General features: G+C 38.5%; 1 protein-coding gene across 5 annotated transcripts in view; it reads left to right on the top strand.

Moving 5' to 3' along the window:
* DENND2C (DENN domain containing 2C) overlaps positions 1–19,646 on the top strand; it is a 78,244-nt gene that overhangs the window by 27,183 nt on the left and 31,415 nt on the right. For all 5 annotated transcript variants that reach the window (XM_003733537.6, XM_009001942.5, XM_035252525.3 and 2 more), the window contains 5 exons: positions 7,761–8,750; positions 10,563–10,699; positions 11,117–11,229; positions 12,132–12,302; positions 15,705–15,801. In XM_003733537.6, coding sequence (XP_003733585.2) covers positions 7,945–8,750; positions 10,563–10,699; positions 11,117–11,229; positions 12,132–12,302; positions 15,705–15,801 — 1,324 coding nt within the window. In that variant the 5' untranslated portion in view covers positions 7,761–7,944. The remainder of the gene's footprint in view (positions 1–7,760; positions 8,751–10,562; positions 10,700–11,116; positions 11,230–12,131; positions 12,303–15,704; positions 15,802–19,646) is intronic.

The following is a 19,646-nucleotide window of genomic DNA, read 5'->3' as shown; positions in this document are numbered from 1 at the left end:
CCAGAAATATAAATTTTAGCCTTATCTCTTTTCTGAACTAAGCCATCCTTATGATATCAATAATGCTTCTGTTTCCTTTTGGCTATGTTCCTTTTGGTAGCTGAGTAGTTGGAATCCTTTTGGCACTATTTTCTTCAGATAAACAGTTATCCTGGCACTGAATCTGAAACTGGTATTATATACATATCCAAAAGGACTGCTTAAGTCTGGGAGATTGAGGCTGCAGTGAGCAGATCTTGCCACTCCAGCCTGGGTGGCAGAATGAAACCCTGTCTCAAACAACAGCTACAACAAATATCCAAAAAGGATACTATATGATGACTAAGTGGGATTTACACCAGAATGCAAGGTTCCTTTAACATTAAAAGTCACCATATTTATGGGATAAAGAAAACTATGTGATTATCTTAATAAATGCAGAAAAAGCATTTGAAAAAAATTTACACTTTCAGCAAATCAGAAATAGAAGAGAATTTCCACAATCTGATAAAGTATCTATAAATAACAAACCCCCTGCAGATAGTATAATAAGTGATGAAAGACTAAATCGGTTTTCCTTCAGAATGGGAAAAAGGCAAGGATGTCTCCTCTTACCACATTTATTCAACATTGTAAAAGAAGACAAAGGCCAGGTGCGGTGGCTCATGCCTGTAATCCTAACACTCTGGGAGGCTCAGGAGTTTGAGACCAGCATGGGCAAATGGTGAATCCAGCCTCTACACAAAATACAAAAATTAGCCAGGCATGGTGGTGCGTGCCTGTAGTTTCAGCTTCTCGGGAGACTAAGGTGGGAATTGGGGAGGACTGCTTAAGTCTGGGAGATTGAGGCTGCAGTGAGCAGATCTTGCCACTCCAGCCTGGGTGGCAGAATGAAACCCTGTCTCAAACACCAACTACAACAGAAACATAATGAATAAAGCAAGAAAAACGATGTAAAATGCACAGAGACTGTAAAAGAAGTAAAGCTGTTCTTTTTTTCTGCAAACAACATGATTGTAAATGTAGAAATTCCTAAGAAATCTGTATTACAAGATAAGAGAATTCATAAGATAATTTAGCAAGGTCACAATACACGGTCAGTGTACAAGAATTAATTGTGCTTCTACACACTAAGAATAAACAACTGGAAAATGAAATTTAAAATAACATGTACAACAGCGTAAAAGCATGAAATATTGGCCGGGCATGGTGGCTCATGCCTGTAATCCCAGCACTTTGGGAGGTACAGGCAGGCAGATCACTTGAGGTCAGGAGTTTGAGACCAGCCTGGGCAACATGGTGAAATCCCATCTTTATTTAAAAAAAAAAAAAACGTAGAAAAAAACTTAGCTGGGCGTGGTGGTGCATGCCTGTAGTCCTAGCTACTCAGGAGGCTGAGGCACGAGAATCCCTTGAACCTGGGAGGTGTTCAAGGGATTCAAGAAAGAAAAGAAAAAGAAATACTTAGTGACCCAAGATTTGTACACTGAAAATCACAAGCTAATGCAGAGAAAAAAATAAAAAATAACTACATAGAAAGATATTAGACATTAATGTACTGGGATATTCCTTTTTTTTTTTTTTTTTTTGAGACAGGGTGTTGCTCTGTTGCCCAGGGTGGAGTGCAGTGGTGCAATTTCAGCTCAATGCAGCCTCAACCTCCGGGTTCAAGTAATTCTTGTGCTTCAGTCCTCCAAGCCTGCAGGTGTGTGCCGCCATACCCGGCTAATTTTTATATTTTTAAAACAGACTAAAATGAGGTTTCACCATGTTGCCCATTGAACTCCTAGCCTCAAGTGATATGCCTCCCTTGGCCTCCCAAAGTGCTAGGATTACAGGCGTGAGCCACTGGGCCTGACTAGGAATATTCAATTTTGTTACAATAAAAAATTATCTCTAAATTGATCTATAGATTCAACACAATCCCAATCAGAATCATAGCAGGCATTGCTATAAAAATTGAAAAGTCTATTTTCAATTTTATAAGGAAAGGCAAAGAATCTAGAATAGCCTAAATAATTTTCAAAAAGAAGAATAAAGCTGGTGGGCATATACTACCTGATTTTAAGACTAATAAAACTGCAGTAATCACAACAATGTATATTAATTGACAGGATAGACGAAAGGATCAGCAGCAGACCAGAGTCCAGAAATGGCCCCACATTTATATAGTCAACTGATATCCACAAAGCTGGGGGAAGAATAACCTTCTCAGTAAATGGCATTGAAACAAATAGGTATCTATCTGGAAAAAAATGAACCTCAACCTTTACTCATAACATTTACAAAATTTAAGTTTTTAACCTAACTACTAAGAGCTAAAACCACAAACTTTCTAGAAGAAAAAAACTTCATGACTTTGAGGAAGAAAAAGATGTTTTAGAACAGAAAACACATTAAGCATAAAGAGAAAGAATTGATATACTGGACTTCATTAAAATTAAAACCTGCTCACTTAAGACATTGGCTTAAAAATGAAATGGAGCTTGGTGCAGTGGCTCATGCCTGTAATCCCAGCACTTTGCAGGGGCCCAGGTAGGAGGATTGCCTGAGCCCAGGAATCTGAGACCAGCCCTGGCCACCTTCACCTCCTGAGTACAAGCAATTCTACCTCAGCCTCCCAAGTAGCTGGATTATAGGCATGTTCCACCAGGCTTGGCTAATTGTTGTATTTTTGTAGAGATAGGGTTTCACCGTGTTGGCCAGACTGGTCTTGAACTCCTGACTTCAGGAGTTCAAGATTTACCCACCTTGGCCTCCCAAAGTGCTGGGATCACAGGCATGCGCCCCCACACCTGGCCTAGATTATAGACATTTTACATGTTACATTGCTGAGTGTCTGGATTTAGTTGTCTTCATGTAACAATTGTTGAATTTTGTTTTCGTGGGCACTTGAATTTCATATGAATCAACTTAATCCTTGTTAGGGTGGCTCTAAGGTAGCCTTTACGCTGGGGTTAATTTCATCCTACTGGTAAGCCACGACCTCTTGTTTCTCTACTAAATTACCTGGGTATTCAGTGGGGGTGCTCCGCTGTTGTTGGACTTTGTTTCCCAGAGCTGGGTGAACCCTGGGTTAGCTTAAAAATGTCCCACAGTTTTTCCTTCCCCACAAGTCGTCTGTTGTCCAGCCTCACGTGGTATTACCCTACGCATTAGCAGCTTAGTATTCAGCCAAAGATTCAAGGGGACTCCATGTAGATTTCTGGAATTTTTTCTCTTTGTTGCTCTCTTTTCTGATACTGTGCCCCCAAAATTCTATTTGCCTCTCCATATTCCAACCTCGTTATCCTCAGCTCAGCAAGGTTGCCTTGTCTGTTTGGGTTCCCCCTCCTGACCCTACTTTCTGGAGTCTCCAGGGAGAAAGCTAGGCCGTCATAGGACCTGCCTCGTTTTTCTCAAGTTTTCTTTCAGAGATCACAGTCCTGAGCTGTTATCCAGTATCTGAAAGCACTTATTTTATATATTTTATACATATATTATGTATCTATATTTTATCAATTTTTCAGTCTTCTAGTTATTGGTGTGGGAAAAGCAAGCCTAATTCAGCTACTCTATTACGGCCAGAAGTGAAGTTTCCTTTCATCAGTTTTCTTTTTAATTGAGGTAAAATTCACATAACACAAAATTAACCATTTTAAAGTGTATCCATTCATCAATTTGCAAATCAGCTTTTAGAATGTTTCAAATTCTTCCAAGTTATTTTACCAGATACTTATATATAATCAAGTAAAATATTTTAAAAGATTTGGAGTGAGAAACTTGCCCTATCCAAGACTTGAATTAGGAAAATAGAACATCACTCATTCAGGTAGGCTTGCATATGAAAAGAAAAATAGAGCATCAGTATTCTCTTTCCCAAAGAGAATGTAATTTACTGGAGTGAATTCAGATTGGTTTCTCTTAATATGTTAAAAACACAGAATTCTATATATAATAGGTTATGTTATAAATTATATTTTAAGCTGATAAACTACAGTTGATATATTTCTTGGATGAAAATAAATACACAGAAAAGCAATAACGATAAAAACAAAGGGACATGATTAAGAGTTACTCCAAGTATGCTGTTTGATTATGCTTCTAAAAAATCATGCTTGGCCGGTTACGGTGGCTCTCGCCTATAATGCCAGCACATTAGGAGGCTGAGGCGGGAGCATCACCCAAAGTCGGGAGTTCGAGACTAGGCTGGCCAACATGGTGAAACCCAGTCTCTACTAAAAATATTAAAAGTTAGCTGGGCATGGTGGCAGGTGCCTGTAATCCCAGCTACTCAGGAGGCTGAGGCAGGAGAATCGCTGAAACCTGGGAGGCAGAGGTTGCAGTGAGCTGAGGTTTTGCCACTGCCCTCCAGCTTGGGCAACAAGAGCGAAACTTCATCTCAAAAAAGAAAAAAACTACTCATGCTTGAGTTTTTATGTTTATACTTCTATTGTTCACATGAGGAACTGAATTACTGCTGCTGTTTCTTTAGTTGAGATTGTCCATGGCGGTTATGTCTGCTTTACCTTCTCTTTTTGTGAGTCCTGCCTGACTTCAGTAGTTTTTAATAGCTGGAAAAGTCTCTGACTCATTTTGTGTCATTAAAAGAAAAAACAAAAAAAAATTTTTTTTTTTGAGATGGAGTTTCACTCTTGTTGCCCAGACTGGAGTACAATGACGCGATCTCAGCTCACTGCAACCTCTGCCTCCTGGGTTCAAGGGATTATCTTTTCTTAGCCTCCCAAGTAGCTCGGATTACAGGCATGTGCCACCACACCGGCTAATTTTTTTTGTATTTAATAGAGACAGGGTTTCACCATGTTAGTCAGGCTAGTCGTGAACTCTTGACCTCAGGTGATCCACCCACTTTGGCCGCCCAAAGTGCTGGGATTGCAGGTGTGTACCACCACGCCCAGACAGTGATTTTTTAAATTGTTGAAACTGTTCGATTTTTTCAGCCTCTGTTTCTGTGAGAACTGTTAAAGCAAACTTAAGAAAGCAATTTCTAGGACAAGTATGCAAATAAGTTGGGTTTAGGAAGTTTTCAAAAGATGAATCTTGGGAGAGACCTAGGATTTGAAAATTGGGCCAGCACTTAGGAGTTAGGATGTCTACCAGTAGTGGAGCTTAAGGCAAGAAACTGGGAAGATGAGGAATGGGATGGATAAGATCTCGCAGGCTAGAAGAGCCATGGGAGAGGAGGCACTGAGGAGCGAGGTGGCTCAGAATATAGTTAGGTTAAAGGGACAGATGTGAGGTTTGTGTGATCAAACAATTGAGGTGAGCAATTCTTATTTTTATATGGGACAAAAATGACAACCTGTATGTAAGAACAGGCAAGCCACATTATAAAGAGTGTAAGTTAATGTGGCAAAAATTGAAACTGTGAAATCAGCTCTAAGACAGATTTTCTGTATTATCAGTATAGTCATAGATCTAGTTAAAATTCATTGAAGTGTTTTTATCTTTGAAATAGTTTATTTTTTGAAAGCTATAGTGTATTAAAGCATACATTTAGGAGAAAGTAAATAATTTTTTAGTCGTGTACGCTGCTGTGCTGCTCTGTTCAACTGAAACACCATCAGTACACATGATTTATATTTGTATGTCTATTCCATAGATTTAGCCATTTGTTGCCAGTCATTTGCCTTTTACCTTTTTTTCTTTTTTGAGTTGGGGTTTCACTCCGTCGTCACCCAGGTTAGACTGCAATGCTGTGATCATCACTCATTGCAGCCTCCAACATCTGGGCTTAAGCAGTCCTTCTGCCTCAGCCTCCCAACCTGTAGCTGGGACTACAGGTACAGGCCACCTTGCACAGCTAATTTTATTTATTTATTATTTTGTAGAGCTGAAATCTGACCATATTGCCTAGGCTGCTATCAAACTCCTGGCCTCCAGTGAGGCTCCTGCCTCAACATCCCAAAGTCCTGAGTTAACAAGTATGAGCAACCACACCCAGCCATGTTGCCAGTAATTTTCAAGTTAAAATTTTTTTTAACCCTGACAGTTTTCATCTTTTTTTCCTCAATTTGAGCCATTCACACTTAAAACACATTAACCAGGGAAGATTAAAGAATGGGTCAACAAGGATCACCAGAAACCTCTAGGAACGTGCCAGGAGCCAGAGAAAAAAGTCCTGTCTTGTCTATAGTGAAGAAAACCCGAGTCTCAAGGACACCCTAAAATCCCAGGAATTTCCTATAAATATCAGAAGTAAGAAAAGAATTTTCAGTTTTAATATTCAATAGTAGCAGATTAGATCTTTAAATTGCACGCATTAGTATCTTTTATCAAGAGTTCTGTGCAACAGTTTTGATATTTTTGGCTTTGGGTATTTTTTTTTATCCACAGGAGCTTAATTTCTTGAAAGTTTTTGGATTATTATTTTTTTTTTTTACATCAGACTGTCACCAAAGTTTGTTTGCTGGCAAAGCTGGTTTCCCCACAAATTTGTAGGTAGGAATGGTTTAAATGAAAGTTGGTGGAAGGCTTAGCAGTTGCTCTGCCAAGAATAACATTTGTGTGTGCTTTGTGCATGTATAAGTTTTGGTCAGCTGTACTGACAGAGCGGGGCTTGGATATTTTCCTGCCTGTTAATCACCGCCACACAGACAAAGCTCGAGGAAGGATGATCCCTGCCTCAGGAAGTTTTGAATCAGTTGCTATTTATAACAAGTATACAGTAGAACTTGAGATCAGATCTTTACTCAGTTAGTAGGAAAAATTTTCTGCTGAATTTTCACATATGAGGAAACAGTTGATGGGCCTGAGTAATGCCTCCGTGTGAAGGAAGAAATATGACAGTGGCTGTATTTGTGTTGATTTGGGTCAAGGGTGTGGTAGCAGAGATGTGGGAAGTCCAGTCATCAGTGACAAAATAGGTTATTACATTTTAAAGCAACTGATGGTGAATGGGAACCTTGAGTTGTCTTTAGTGTGTATGGGACCCTGTGTTGCTAATAGTAAAGTTGAAATAGGCTATGTGATGAATTGATATTATCAGTCAACATGGGACAGAGGAGGAAGTTGGCTATCAATGTGTTTCCACGCTCACTGGCTCTTGATGTAGACATATAAATTTCGGGGGATTTAATTCTATGTATATGTGTGTGTATATATATATATATGTTCCTTACAATATTGCATTACTCCTTTTTTCATTAAGAGGTTTCATAAAGAATTAATTTATGGCCAGGTGTGGTGGCTCATGCCTGTAATCCCAACACTTTGGGAGGCCAAAGGGGTGGATTGCTTGAACTCAGCAAGTTCAAGACCAGCCTGGTCAACATGGAGAAACTCAGTCTCTACCAAAAATACAAAAACTTAGCCGGGTGTGGTGGCATGTACCTGTAGTCACAGCTACTCAGGAGGCTGAGGTGGAAGAATCACTTGAACGTGGTTGACAGAGGCTGCAGTGAGCCAAGATTGCCACCACTGCATGCCAGCCTGAGTGACAAATCGAGACCCTCTCAAAAAAAAGAATTATTACAAAATAATATTGTATAGTACTATGTATAATCTCTTATAAAACCTCATTCTACCTAACTTTAGGAAATCAAATATGGCAGAACGTTAAAGCTAACAATTTGAAAAAATATCACAAATAATATTTTGGTAGTATTATCTCACCATCTTAGGAGTCCCTTTATGTAGTTGAATTGCTTGATAGACGACAGGCATATTTTTACGTATGCAGTGTATATGAATTATGTAAGGGTAGGTGGGCAATGTTTTAGTGGAGTTTTAAGTTAGGAAATTATAAAGTGTGTTAACATATTTTTGTGTCATTTTAATAGGATTATTCAAGATAAGATTGTAGCCATTTTCAACAAGGATCACAGATCGAAATTGTTCTTTTTAAAAAGAGATTTACAAGTTAAACATGAAGGGAAAACACTGGAATCATTTGGATTCTGACAGGATAAAGAATACAGTATTTCACAGTTAAGATTCATCACTTGTCATTCACCAGTTGGGAACATGGATGTTGGTTTCTCTCGTACTGCTGTTCAGACACTGTCAAGAAGCCACTGCAAAAACATCAAACAAAAAATTTCTCAATGGGAAGGAAGGGCTAATGGTATATCTAATCCAGAAAAGTGGTATCCAAAGGACTTTGGAGTGAGATATAACTGTCACCATGAGATCCTTCCTAAGAAAAATCTTGTTGCTGAGAAAAAGAGCAAAAACTTGGATGTAACTAGCTGTGAGAATGTGGGTCTAGGTATAAATGAAGATGCCAAAAGCCACGATCAAAGTGGTAACGATAGTAAGAGATATGAATATGATGATGCACGCTTCTCTCCAAATGAATCCAAATCCAACTGTGTCTGTTCTCGGGTCAAAGCAATCGAAAGCTCCAAAGAAGATGTCTTGGATTCAGAGACTTCATTACCTCCAGGAAACTTCTATACCTCACAAATACTGTGGAAGAAAATAGAAGCACTTCCCCCAGATAAACTCTTAAATTTGGCTTTAGAACATTGTGACTCTTCAGAAAAAGAACTGAACTTCAGAGTTCTGGATAGTTCATATGGAATAACCAAGAGCTTAGAAAATATTTACTCTGAACCTGAGGGGCAAGAATGTGGACCTTCTATAAATCCTTTGCCAAAACCTCGTAGGACATTCAGATATTTATCCGAATCTGGTGTTACGCCACATAAAGAAAGAAACTGTGACAAAAAATACTGTGAAAATAATTCCTGTGCACAATCTTCTTTGGCCTCTTCTCAGGAATCTGAACCAAAGAAATATGGCGGAAAAATCAGAGGAAGATCTAAAAGGTATGTTTTTATCCTACAGATAATGATTTGTAGGTATTTTCCTTATGGGATTATTGAGCTGCTTTTTCCTTTTCAAACCAGTTTCCATTTCCCAGTTTAGGTGATAGCCCTGATTTGAACATACAGGTGTTGATTAATGTGGAAGAAAAATAAGAAGAGAAAAAAGTAGAAATGTAGTAATGTCTAAGATAATCTATTGACATAAGAGTATCAGAACACCTTCCATTTTATTAATATATCTTTAAGAATCTGGGCCAGCACCTGTGTGGTAGCTCACTCTTGTAATCCCAGCACTTTGGGAGGCTGAGGCTGGCAGTTCACTTGAGGTCAGGAGTTCAAGACCAGCCTGGCCAACATGGTGAAACCCCATCTCTACTAAAAATAAAAATTAGCCGGGCATGGTGGTGTGTGCCTATAGTTTCAGCTACTCAGCAGGCTGAGGCTGAAGAATTGTTTGAATCAGGGAGGCTGAGCTTGCAGTGAGCTGAGATTGTGCCACTGCACTCCAGCCTGGGTGACAGAGCAAGACTCAGACTCAATTAAAAAAAGAAATCTGTAGGAGCTGGGTGTAGTAGCTCAATCCCAGCACTTTTGGAGGCCGGGGCAGGAGTTCAATGCCAGCCAAACATCAGACAGGGAAACATAGTGAGACCCTGTCTCTAAAAAGAAAAAAAAAAAAGTTAGCCAGGTGTGGTGATGTGCGCCTGTTCATACTATCTACTTGGAGTATCACTTGAGTCCAGGAGATCAAGGCTACAGTGAGCGGTGATCACTTCACTGCACTCCAGCCTGGGCAACAGAATTAGACCCTGCCTCTAAAATTAAATTAAATCGAAACTTAATTCAGGAAAATCTATAAGGAAGCAGTTACATTCTTCCACTTCATTTAGGGCATCCTGGCCTCAGCCCCACTTTTCCTTACAGAGTGAACTTAATAAAGGAACCCAATGAAGAATATGAATCTGATTGGCTACAAGCATCCAGTTTTCTCATGGTGTATATAAGGCATCAGCCTACTTCGTTATTCTTAGATCTCTGATAAAACACCTTTGTAATTTTGCACACAAGTTCTGTACTTATTTATTTCTGTCTCCCATACCAACTTAAAGAAGATTAGAGTTTTCTATAATCCTAGCACTTTGGGAGGCCAAGGCAGGCAGATCACCTGAGATCAGGAGTTCAAGACCACCCTGGCTAACATGGTGAAACCTCGTCTCTACTAAAAATAAAAAAATTAACCGGGCATGGTGGCATGCGCCTATAATCCCAACTACTTGGGAGGTTGAGACTTGAGAATCACTTGAACCTGGGAGGCACAGGTTTCAATGAGCCAAAATTGTGCCACTGCCTTCTAGCCTGGGCGACAGACTAAGATTCCATATCAAAAACTAATAATAATAAAACAGGCCAGGTGCAGATTATAGGTGCAGTGGCTCACACCTATAATCCCAACACTTTGGAAGACTGAGGCAGGCAGATCCCGAGGTCAAGATCGAGACCGTCCTGGTCAACATGGTGAAACCCTGTCTCTACTAAGTACAAAACTTAGCTGGGTGTGGTGGCGCACACCTGTAGCCCCAGCTACTTGGGAGGTTGAGGAAGGAGAATTGCTTGAACCTGGGAGGCAGAGGTTGCAGTCAGCCGAGATCGTGCCACTGCACTCCAGCCTGCTGATGGAGTGAGACTCAGTTTCAAAAATAAATAAATAAAATAAAAAGCAAATAATCAAATAAATAATAAATAAAATTTTTTAAAAAAATAAAGATTAGCATTTTGAAAGATATAACCTTAAAATATATCTCCTTTCTTAAGGAAATCCTTTGAATTTGAGGATATTCAGCACTTTCGAAATCGGAACTCACAGACGATTCGTGAAGAACTTGGAAGAAATTCTGGGTCAGCACTTTATTACACACAGTCTGAGGACAATATCTATGAAGACATCATATGTAAGTGTTGACAACTTTGCAATTAAATTTAATGGTTATGTATTTGGCGAAGCCCTTAATTGTAGGATGGTATTTTCTTCTGCAATGAAGCATACATTGCTCTAGGCTTTTCTTTTTAGCGTGGAAACCTTTGGTGTATAAATTATTTTATTCTCTGATGAATTTTACAACTAATGTGATAGACAGCTCAGCTCATAAATATATGTTTGTAGTATAATATTTTGAGAATTCTTTGAGCTCTCTCTGACACATAAATGGTTTTATAAGCTTAAAATGCTGTTGCTCTGGAGACCCACATTCCTACAGCAATGTAGAATAAGGAAGCCGAACGTAGTTTTCTCTGTCTTTTGTTAGCTGTGGTTATCTTCGCATTTAATTATGTCATGTAAACATTTTTTCAAAAAATTATTTTTTAAGATCCCACCAAAGAAAATCCATATGAAGATATTCCAGTGCAGCCTTTACCTGTGTGGAGATCCCCTTCAGCATGGAGGCTGCCGCCTGCTAAAAGTGCTTTCAAAGCACCCAAGGTATAACCAGATAATTAATTAAAGAAAACATTAGAATCTTATTCATGGTATCTACAAAAAGATTAAGGTGATTTAACTGGGGCCAGAACTCAGAGGCATTGAAATGTACGTTTTAATGTTGCTGGTGGCTTTTTTGGTTTGGTTTTGTTTTTTGGGGCAGCATCCAGCTGCTGCTTCTTTGCTGTTGTCATTGTTGTTTTAACACATCGAAAATAATTGAATATATATGACTTTAGACAGTCATGAACTTTTCAGTTCACTACAGCTCCCACCTCTCCCTATTAGTCTACATCAACCTATGGCCATTAAATTACCCGCCTAGTCCCTGAAAGCATGTGAGATGCCTAGAAGCAAAGGTTCCCTTGAGTTCATGAAAACTGTGAGCCATTGTTTTCCGGGAATCTGATCACCTTGTAGTGGAACTTTGGATTAGAAACCTGAGAAACTTCTTTACAAATGGTGAGAAATAAACTATGTTATCTTCATTTGAACTGATTTTAAATGAAAGATAGGATAAATCTGTTTCTGGGATAGCTTTGACTTTGTATGAGAACACAGTCATTAACTAGATGACACTGGCCAGGTACGGTGGCTCACACCTGTAATCCCAGAACTTTGGGAAGCTGACGTGGGAGGATTGCTTGAGCCCAGGAATTGGAGACCAGCCTGGGCAACCTGGTAAAACCCCGTCTCTACAAAAAACATATATATAAATTAGCCGGATGTGGTGACACACGCCTGTAGTTCCACCTGCTCAAGGGGCTGAGCTGGGGGGATCTGCAGTGAGCTGTGATTATGCCACTTGCATTCCAGCCTGGGCGGCAAACGAGACCCCATCTCAAACAAACAAACAACAGCAACAAAACTCGGTGATCTCACCAGTACATCTTCTTCTGTTTTAGCTCCCTCCCAAACCTCAGTTTTTTCACCGGAAGACTATGGAAGTAAAGAACTCACAAGCTTATCTGCGGTCAAAGCTCACAAAAGATACTACTTTGCCGGTCACTTTAACTGAATGGAAGCTTTTCCGAGCTGGAGAAGTTGCAAACAGGAAAAGGAAAAATCTTCCAAGGGTAAAGATTCCAGTGCTTTCATTCTTTGACTCTTACTTCAGCATTTCCATGAATGAGAATAAGTAAACTTTCGACTGAAATGAATAATAGGTTAGAACTGATCTACTGGGATTAGAGGACTTGGAAGGCAGTGTTGTTACATTTTAAATTTTTGCTCTTGCTAGAGAAGTGCATGAATGGCTTTTGCCATAGTTTCTTTATGGATTTGTAAAATTGATTTAGATGGAGGACTTCACTTCATTACCTTAGGTCTTAACACAATCGCCTGCCTATTTCAAGAAAGCACCAGAATCTTATATAAAAGGGTGTTCTCTCAGGATGGCTTCAGTGTTGTTCTGATTCACTCATTCATATAATTGCCAAAGTAAGTTCAGTTTTGTGCTTGAGTTTACAGATTTTCAGTAATGAAAAAGTACATGCCATTTATTTGGGGCAAAATTTTCCAAAGAGAAAAAACAAATATAACTATTACTTGGGAATAGAAAGTCTGTACATCATCTCTGCTAGAAACACTGCAACCAAAATGAAGAAATTGAGATTACTTGCAGACAGACATACTTCTCTCTCTCTTTTTTTTTTTCTCATTTATTTACTTATTTTGTAGAGGCAGTCTCACTATACTGCCCAGGCTGGTCCTGAATCCTGGCCTCAAACGATCCTCTTGCCTTGGCCTCCCAGAGTTCTGGGATTACAGGTGTGAGCCACTGTACCTGACTGACAGGCATTTTCTTTTAGTAGAAACACTTAAGAAATTACATGAAAAAAATTTTAACTTTCTTTGCTGCTTTGTTCTTCTATAATGCAGGGTGACATTTGTCAGGATTGACAGAATACTGTGTAGATACTCTACTGTAATGAAGAAATCAGATCACTTAAATATTATTCCTTTCTTTAATCCTATCTGAATTAGCTATTGTGTTCATTTAACATGTAATTTTTGTGTCTGATTTTAACATTAAACAAAAATCACATCTGTTTCTTGGTTTAGTAACTGTTGATTGGTTCCTTGGGAAATATTCTATTCCACAGTTTAATTCTTCTGATCTGTTTTGTGCCCCTTCCTCTTTACTGTGTGAAAAGTTAAAGGCATAGAGGTTTTTAAAAGCTAAACTGATCTCTCTCAGTGAAAAAAAAAATAACCATTTATTTTTCTCTGTATGGTGAGGAATATTTCTAAAACAGAGATGTAAAGAACTGCCAGGCATCTTGCGGTAACTCTGTCCTCAGGTAGATCATGTTGGCACAACGAAGCAGCCTCCCACCTGGCCCAGAAACAACAATGTGTGTTCATAGGGAGAAGAATGAAAACACCTGAAAGGATTGCATTTAAGATGTGGTTCTTATTATGGATTATAGAGTTCAATGAGGCTTTACAGTGCTTTGAATTTCATGCCTTGGTATTTTATGTATTATGGATCTCAAGTACTTGAAGTTTGTTCTCTATCTGATTATAGGTGATATGCTCTAACTTTTCTTTTTCTAATATTTTTCTGAAGGATTTTGGAGAAGTAGGGGGGAAAAAATGATTATGAATTCTTAATTGTCAGGCAGGAAGAAGCCATGACAGCATTTCTACCTGTGACCCAACTTGGATTAAATCTTTTCAGGCTGTCGCTTATGCAATACAAATTTTGGCTTTGGAATCTTTTCAGGAACAGCATTCCGTATTCAGTTTTCATTTATTTCCCTTTTGATGCCTCCAGCTATCCTGGAAGGGAAACTGCTTCACCGTTTCAACTCACTGATCTAGTCCATATGCCTCTTCCCCACCCTTTCTTTCCTTCCCTGCTGTGGAAGCTGTGTGGGATTGCTTGCTAGAGTACATTTCCTACTGCCTTTATTGTTTGTGTTATGTGTACAGCACATCCATCATTTCTTAGGAAGAATATTCTACAGTATTTCTTGCAACTAGATGGCTCTTCTTCCTAGCTCATGACAGAAATTTAAATTTATCACTTTATTTCATATATATATATTTTTACAGTCTGGTTGCTTTTTAGAAGTTATCTTTCCTTTATATTTATATATCAAATATACGTTTGATTCTACTTTTCAAATGCAAATTAATAATTATGCTATTTTGGGTCATTATGTACCCAAAATATATATTTATTCCCATACATCTTTCCTATAGCCCTTAATACGTTGTAACTTTGGATTCTCTTTATTTGTTTTTTGTAATGGTAATATTTAAAAATATTGGCAATTTTTCACTTGAATTGCAGCAATAAAAATCTAAGAGTACAAACTCATCCAAAAATGTGGTAATTATCTGTGTATTGAAAGCACATGTAACTTGCATGTTTTTTTGGGGGGGTGTGGAGGTTGGCGGGGGATGGTGGTTTGTACTGGACTGATGCACTGCCTGTCGATTGCCAGGATGGCTAGAGAAGCAAGGACGAGAGAGAACACAAGAGCATCTTTCTCAACTTCATTGGTTGTTATCATATATAATGTTCCTAACAATTGTGATTCTAGGCATTAAGTATGTTAAATCAGGATTGATACTTAAGCTTGAAATTTTAAGAAAAAAAAAAGTATTCATAGAAAAACTAATCAGTTCCTCCTTTTAAAAGTACCTGTTGATCAGCTCTAAATCTTTCCTCTTTTTCTACTGTATTCTGTGTGTGTCTCCTGTCTGTCTCTCTCACACACACACATCTCTCCCAACAGCAAAGAAAAATTTCTAATGCGAACTACTTGTGAAATGGAGAGAAGCAATTATATAACAGTTTAAAAATACATGGTCTGGATTTTACTTCCTTGAGAAATAAGTTGATGAGTGGAAGAAAAAACATAGTTTTTGTATTTGAGTATATTTGGGTCTCCTATTTTTATGACATATTTCTAAAATAAATTGTAATGTTAGTACTCCCAGTGGCAAAGAGAATATTCCCTTTGACAAAAGCTTTCTAAGTGTGTTTATCCACTCCTTGGGAAGAATTTCTGGGAGGAAAAATAACTATGCCTCACCCTGCCTTTCAGATAAATGAGTGTTCCACTTCCTACTCCATGCTTAATACTTCTTAATACTTAATACTTCTTTACTGTTTAACTTGAGTTTAATAGTAAAGGCTTGTTCACTATACAGAGTGCAATAGCCACATTTCCTGCATGTTGTGACATGGACTGACAAGGAATCTCAAAGCCTATGCTGGGTTCATCCGATATCCTTTCCCACTTTCCTTCCCCATGTTATGTGGACTTGATATTAGAACAACATATCATCTAATTAAAGATCATCATTTTAAGTCCAAAATTCAAAAAGGTAAAGGTTTCTATTTACAAAATAGGTCTTTTCTCTGAATAAGAATCCCTAATAGATTAATGTCATCAAACTGTGAAACTTCTGGGTGTTGGTTTTCATTTATTTTGTTGGTATTTTTCTGGTCCTTTTTTCAGCTTGTATTGAAAATAGATGACATATTTGAATCTAAAAGAGGGAAGAAGAGGGTGAAGTTACATTCTTACACTGGAAAGGAAGTACCTCCAACAAAAGGTAAGAATTGTGTTCTGTTCCAGCTGTCCTGTAGCCGTCAGGGTATGAGAGGAGAATCACCATGTAACTTAATGTTTGACATGTAATAAAATTTTCAGTTTACTTTCCTGTTATCCCACTTAAATATAAACTTCATTTAGATAAGGGACAGTGGGGGTTAGGGAGTTGGGGAGGGATAACATGGGGAGAAATGCCAGATATAGGTGATGGGGTTGGAGGCAGCAAACCACAGTGCCATGTATGTACCTATGCAACAATCCTGCATGTTCTTCACATGATCCCCAGAACCTAAAGTGCAATTTTATATATATATATATATATATATATATATAAAAGATAAGGATTGTTTCTCAAATCCATTTTATTTAATTCTGTGCCAAGCAATAACTACTGGATGAATAAATAAATGAAAAAATAATCATTAACCAATGAGACTGATTTTCATAGACAGACTGAATCACTATTTTGTAGTCCTACTTTGATTTATAATCATTTATCAGTATAGACTTCTTTTGTTGTGGGTATGAAAGCATTAGTCATGTATGGACTGAAGGTATGTGGTACTCAACTTGTAGTCATTGAATAAGTTTTATCCTTCAGATGCCTAGATAAAACTTACATTGTTAATTAAGAAATTTTCAACATTCATAATAAATCATTGGAACTTTCTTAAAAACTTATGCAGGATTCTTAATTTGGTTGCTTGGGATATGGTTTGGCTGTGCTCCCACCCAAATCTCAACTTGATTGTATCTCCCAGAATTCCCACGTGTTGTGGGAGGGACCCATGGGAGGTAATTGAATCATTGGGCCAGTCTTTCCCATGGTATTCTCATGATAGTGAATAAGTCTCACAAGAGCTGATGGATTTATCAGGGGTTTCCACTTTTGATTCTGTTTTTCTCTTGCTGCCACCATGTAAGAAGGGCCTTTGGTCCCCAGCCATGTGGACTGTATGTCCAATTAAACCTCTTTTTCTTCCCAGTCTTGGGTATGTCTTTTTTTTTTCTTTTTGTTTTTTGAGATGGTGTTTTGCTCCTGTTGCCCAGGCTAGAGTGCAATAGCATGATCTCAGCTCACTGCAACCTCCACCTCCCTGGTTCAAGTGATTCTTCTGCCTCAGCCTCCCAAGTAGCTGGGATTACGAGCACCCACCACCATCCCTGGCTAATTTTTTGTGTGTTTAATAGAGACACGGTTTTGTTTTTTTTTAGCAAGTTTTGTTTCTAAGTTCCTTAGTGAGAAACAACAGCTAAGTCATAGCAAAGGAGAATATTTTTTCTTTTTGCAGACTTCTAAAGACAGAATTTTCTTTTTGTTTCTTTTTCTTTTTGATACAGAGTCTCACTGTCACCCAGGCTGGAGTGCAGTGGTGAGATTTCAGCTCACTGCAACCTCTGCCTTCCAGGTTTGAGCAATTCTCCTGCCTCATCCTCCTGAGGAGCTGGGATTACAGGCGCATGCCACCACACCCAGCTAACTTTTTGCATTTTGAGTTGAGATGGGATTTTACCATGTTGGCCAGGCTGGTCTTGAACTCCCGATCTCAAATGATCCGCCTGCCTTGGCCTCCCAAAGTGCTAGGATTACAGGCATGTGCCACCAAACCCAGCCAGAATTTTCTTAATTACCTTTAAAAATCTATTTTTTAAAATTTTTATTTATTTATTTATTTATTTTTTTTTTGAGACGGAGTTTCGCGCTCCTTACCCAGGCTGGAGTGCAATGGCGCAATCTCGGCTCACCGCAACCTCCGCCCCCTGGGTTCAGGCAATTCTCCTGCCTCAGCCTCCTGAGTAGCTGGGATTACAGGCACGCGCCACCGTGCCCAGCTAATTTTTGTATTTTTAGTAGAGACGGGGTTTCACCATGTTGACCAGGATGGTCTCGATCTCTTGACCTCGTGATCCACCCACCTGGGCCTCCCAAAGTGCTGGGATTACAGGTTTGAGCCGCCGCACCTGGCCAAAAATCTATTCTATATTATAACAACTTACTATCTGAAAATAAAATCTTCTGTGTTACATCTTAAGTCTCTTTCTGACTATGTGCTGATCAAAATCAACTGGTCACTATGTTTAATAGGAGTTTTCATTTTTGAGAGGCAGTTACTAAAACACGTTTCAATCTTCTCTGGGGAAGAAATACTTTTGGTCATTTTTGGTCTTTTGGTTGTTGTTATTAACAGCAGCTACCATTCGTGGAATGAAGTAATAGTTTCTCGACAGATTTTATTTCATGTATAACATATGACAATACTACGAGGTAGGGACTATCATAATTTTACAAACAAGCTAAGACAGAGGGGGAAGCATAGATTTGAATCAAGGAGCATGACTCCAGAAAGTCTTGTCTTTTTCTATCATCAACAGTCAATTTTCTCATAAATCCTGCTTTTTAGCAGTTTACCATCTCTTCTCCCTGTATTTCCTCATCTTCAGCAATGGTATTGTCAAGGGTTTTTGGTCTGTAATTTAAAACTAGATATAGAAAATGAAAACCGGTGCCAGATATTGTGCTGCGTCTTTTCCGATGCATTAGTACTAATTTTCTTTTTTTTTTTAAGAAAGTTTTTATCAGATGAATTGTTGAAATTCCTATAACCATTTATTTATGTATGTGTGTGTTTTAAATAAATAAAGACTTTTTGTCTCTATCTATGGGCAGGGTTGATGGTTTGAGGTTGGCACCTTTTTGCCTTTTAATTTTCTTTCCCTGCTAAGTTATCAACTTTCCAAGATCACCTCCCTGTATACAGTGTACCTTAAAATCTGTGATCTAGGGCCGGGTACGGTGGCTCACGCCTGTAATCCCAGGGCTTTGGGAGGCCGAGGTGGGTGGATCACGAGGTCAAAAGATCGAGACCATCCTGGTCAACATGGTGAAACCCCGTCTCTACTAAAAATACAAAAAAAAATTAGCTGAGTATGGTGGTGCGTGCCTGTAATCCCAGCTACTCAGGAGGCTGAGGCAGGAGAATTGCCTGAACCCAGGAGGCGGAGGTTGTGGTGAGCTGAGATCGCGCCACTGCATTCCAGCCTGGGTAACAAGAGCGAAACTCTGTCTCAAAAAAAAAAAAAAAATCTGTGATCTAATCTTTATCATCCCTTTTTCCCTCATGGGATACACTTTCTCTTTTTTTTTTTTTTTTTTCTTTGGAGGTTTCAGTGGGACGGGAGAATCACAAGGAATCAGGTGTTCAGAGGAATGTATTGAGTAGAGGTGAGGAACTAGGATATTGAAAAGTAAAAAAAGGAGAGAAGGAGAGGAAGAAAGAGGAAGAAAAAGAGGGAGAGAAAACAGGAATATTGCTTTATTCTAAAAATGGGTATTAATAATGGCCGATCAATATTTTGTGTATTTAAAATGGAGAACTCTATAAATATTTATTGAGTTTACTTGTTCCGGATCTGAGTTGATGTCCTGGATATCCTTATTAATTTTCTGTCTCATTGAGTCTAAATCTCGTTATGGGTCTTATGTATCTGGGTATTAAGATCTCTTATTGTCACATTGATTCTTTTACCACTGTTTCTTTGTTGCTTTGAAATCTATTTTATCAAATGTGAGAATTGCAACTCCTGCTTTTTGTTTATTTATGTATTTTTGCTCTCCATTTGGTTGGTAAATTTTTCTCCAACCCTTTGTTTTGAGTCTTTGTGTACCTTTGGATACACCGTTAGGTTTTGGCTCTATCTTTTGATTGGGGGATTTAGTCAATTTAAATTTAGGGTTACTGCCATTTGATGTTAACTGGCTATTTTATCCATTCGTTGATGTAAATTCTTCTTTATGTTGATGCTCTTTACTTTTTGGTATATTTTTAGAAAGGCTCATATTGGTTG

This window comes from Callithrix jacchus, chromosome 7 (assembly GCF_049354715.1).
Source record: "Callithrix jacchus isolate 240 chromosome 7, calJac240_pri, whole genome shotgun sequence".
NCBI lineage: Eukaryota > Metazoa > Chordata > Mammalia > Primates > Cebidae > Callithrix > Callithrix jacchus.
The sequence above is the reverse complement of the archived record's forward strand: the minus strand, read 5'-3'. Positions and strand labels throughout refer to the sequence as shown.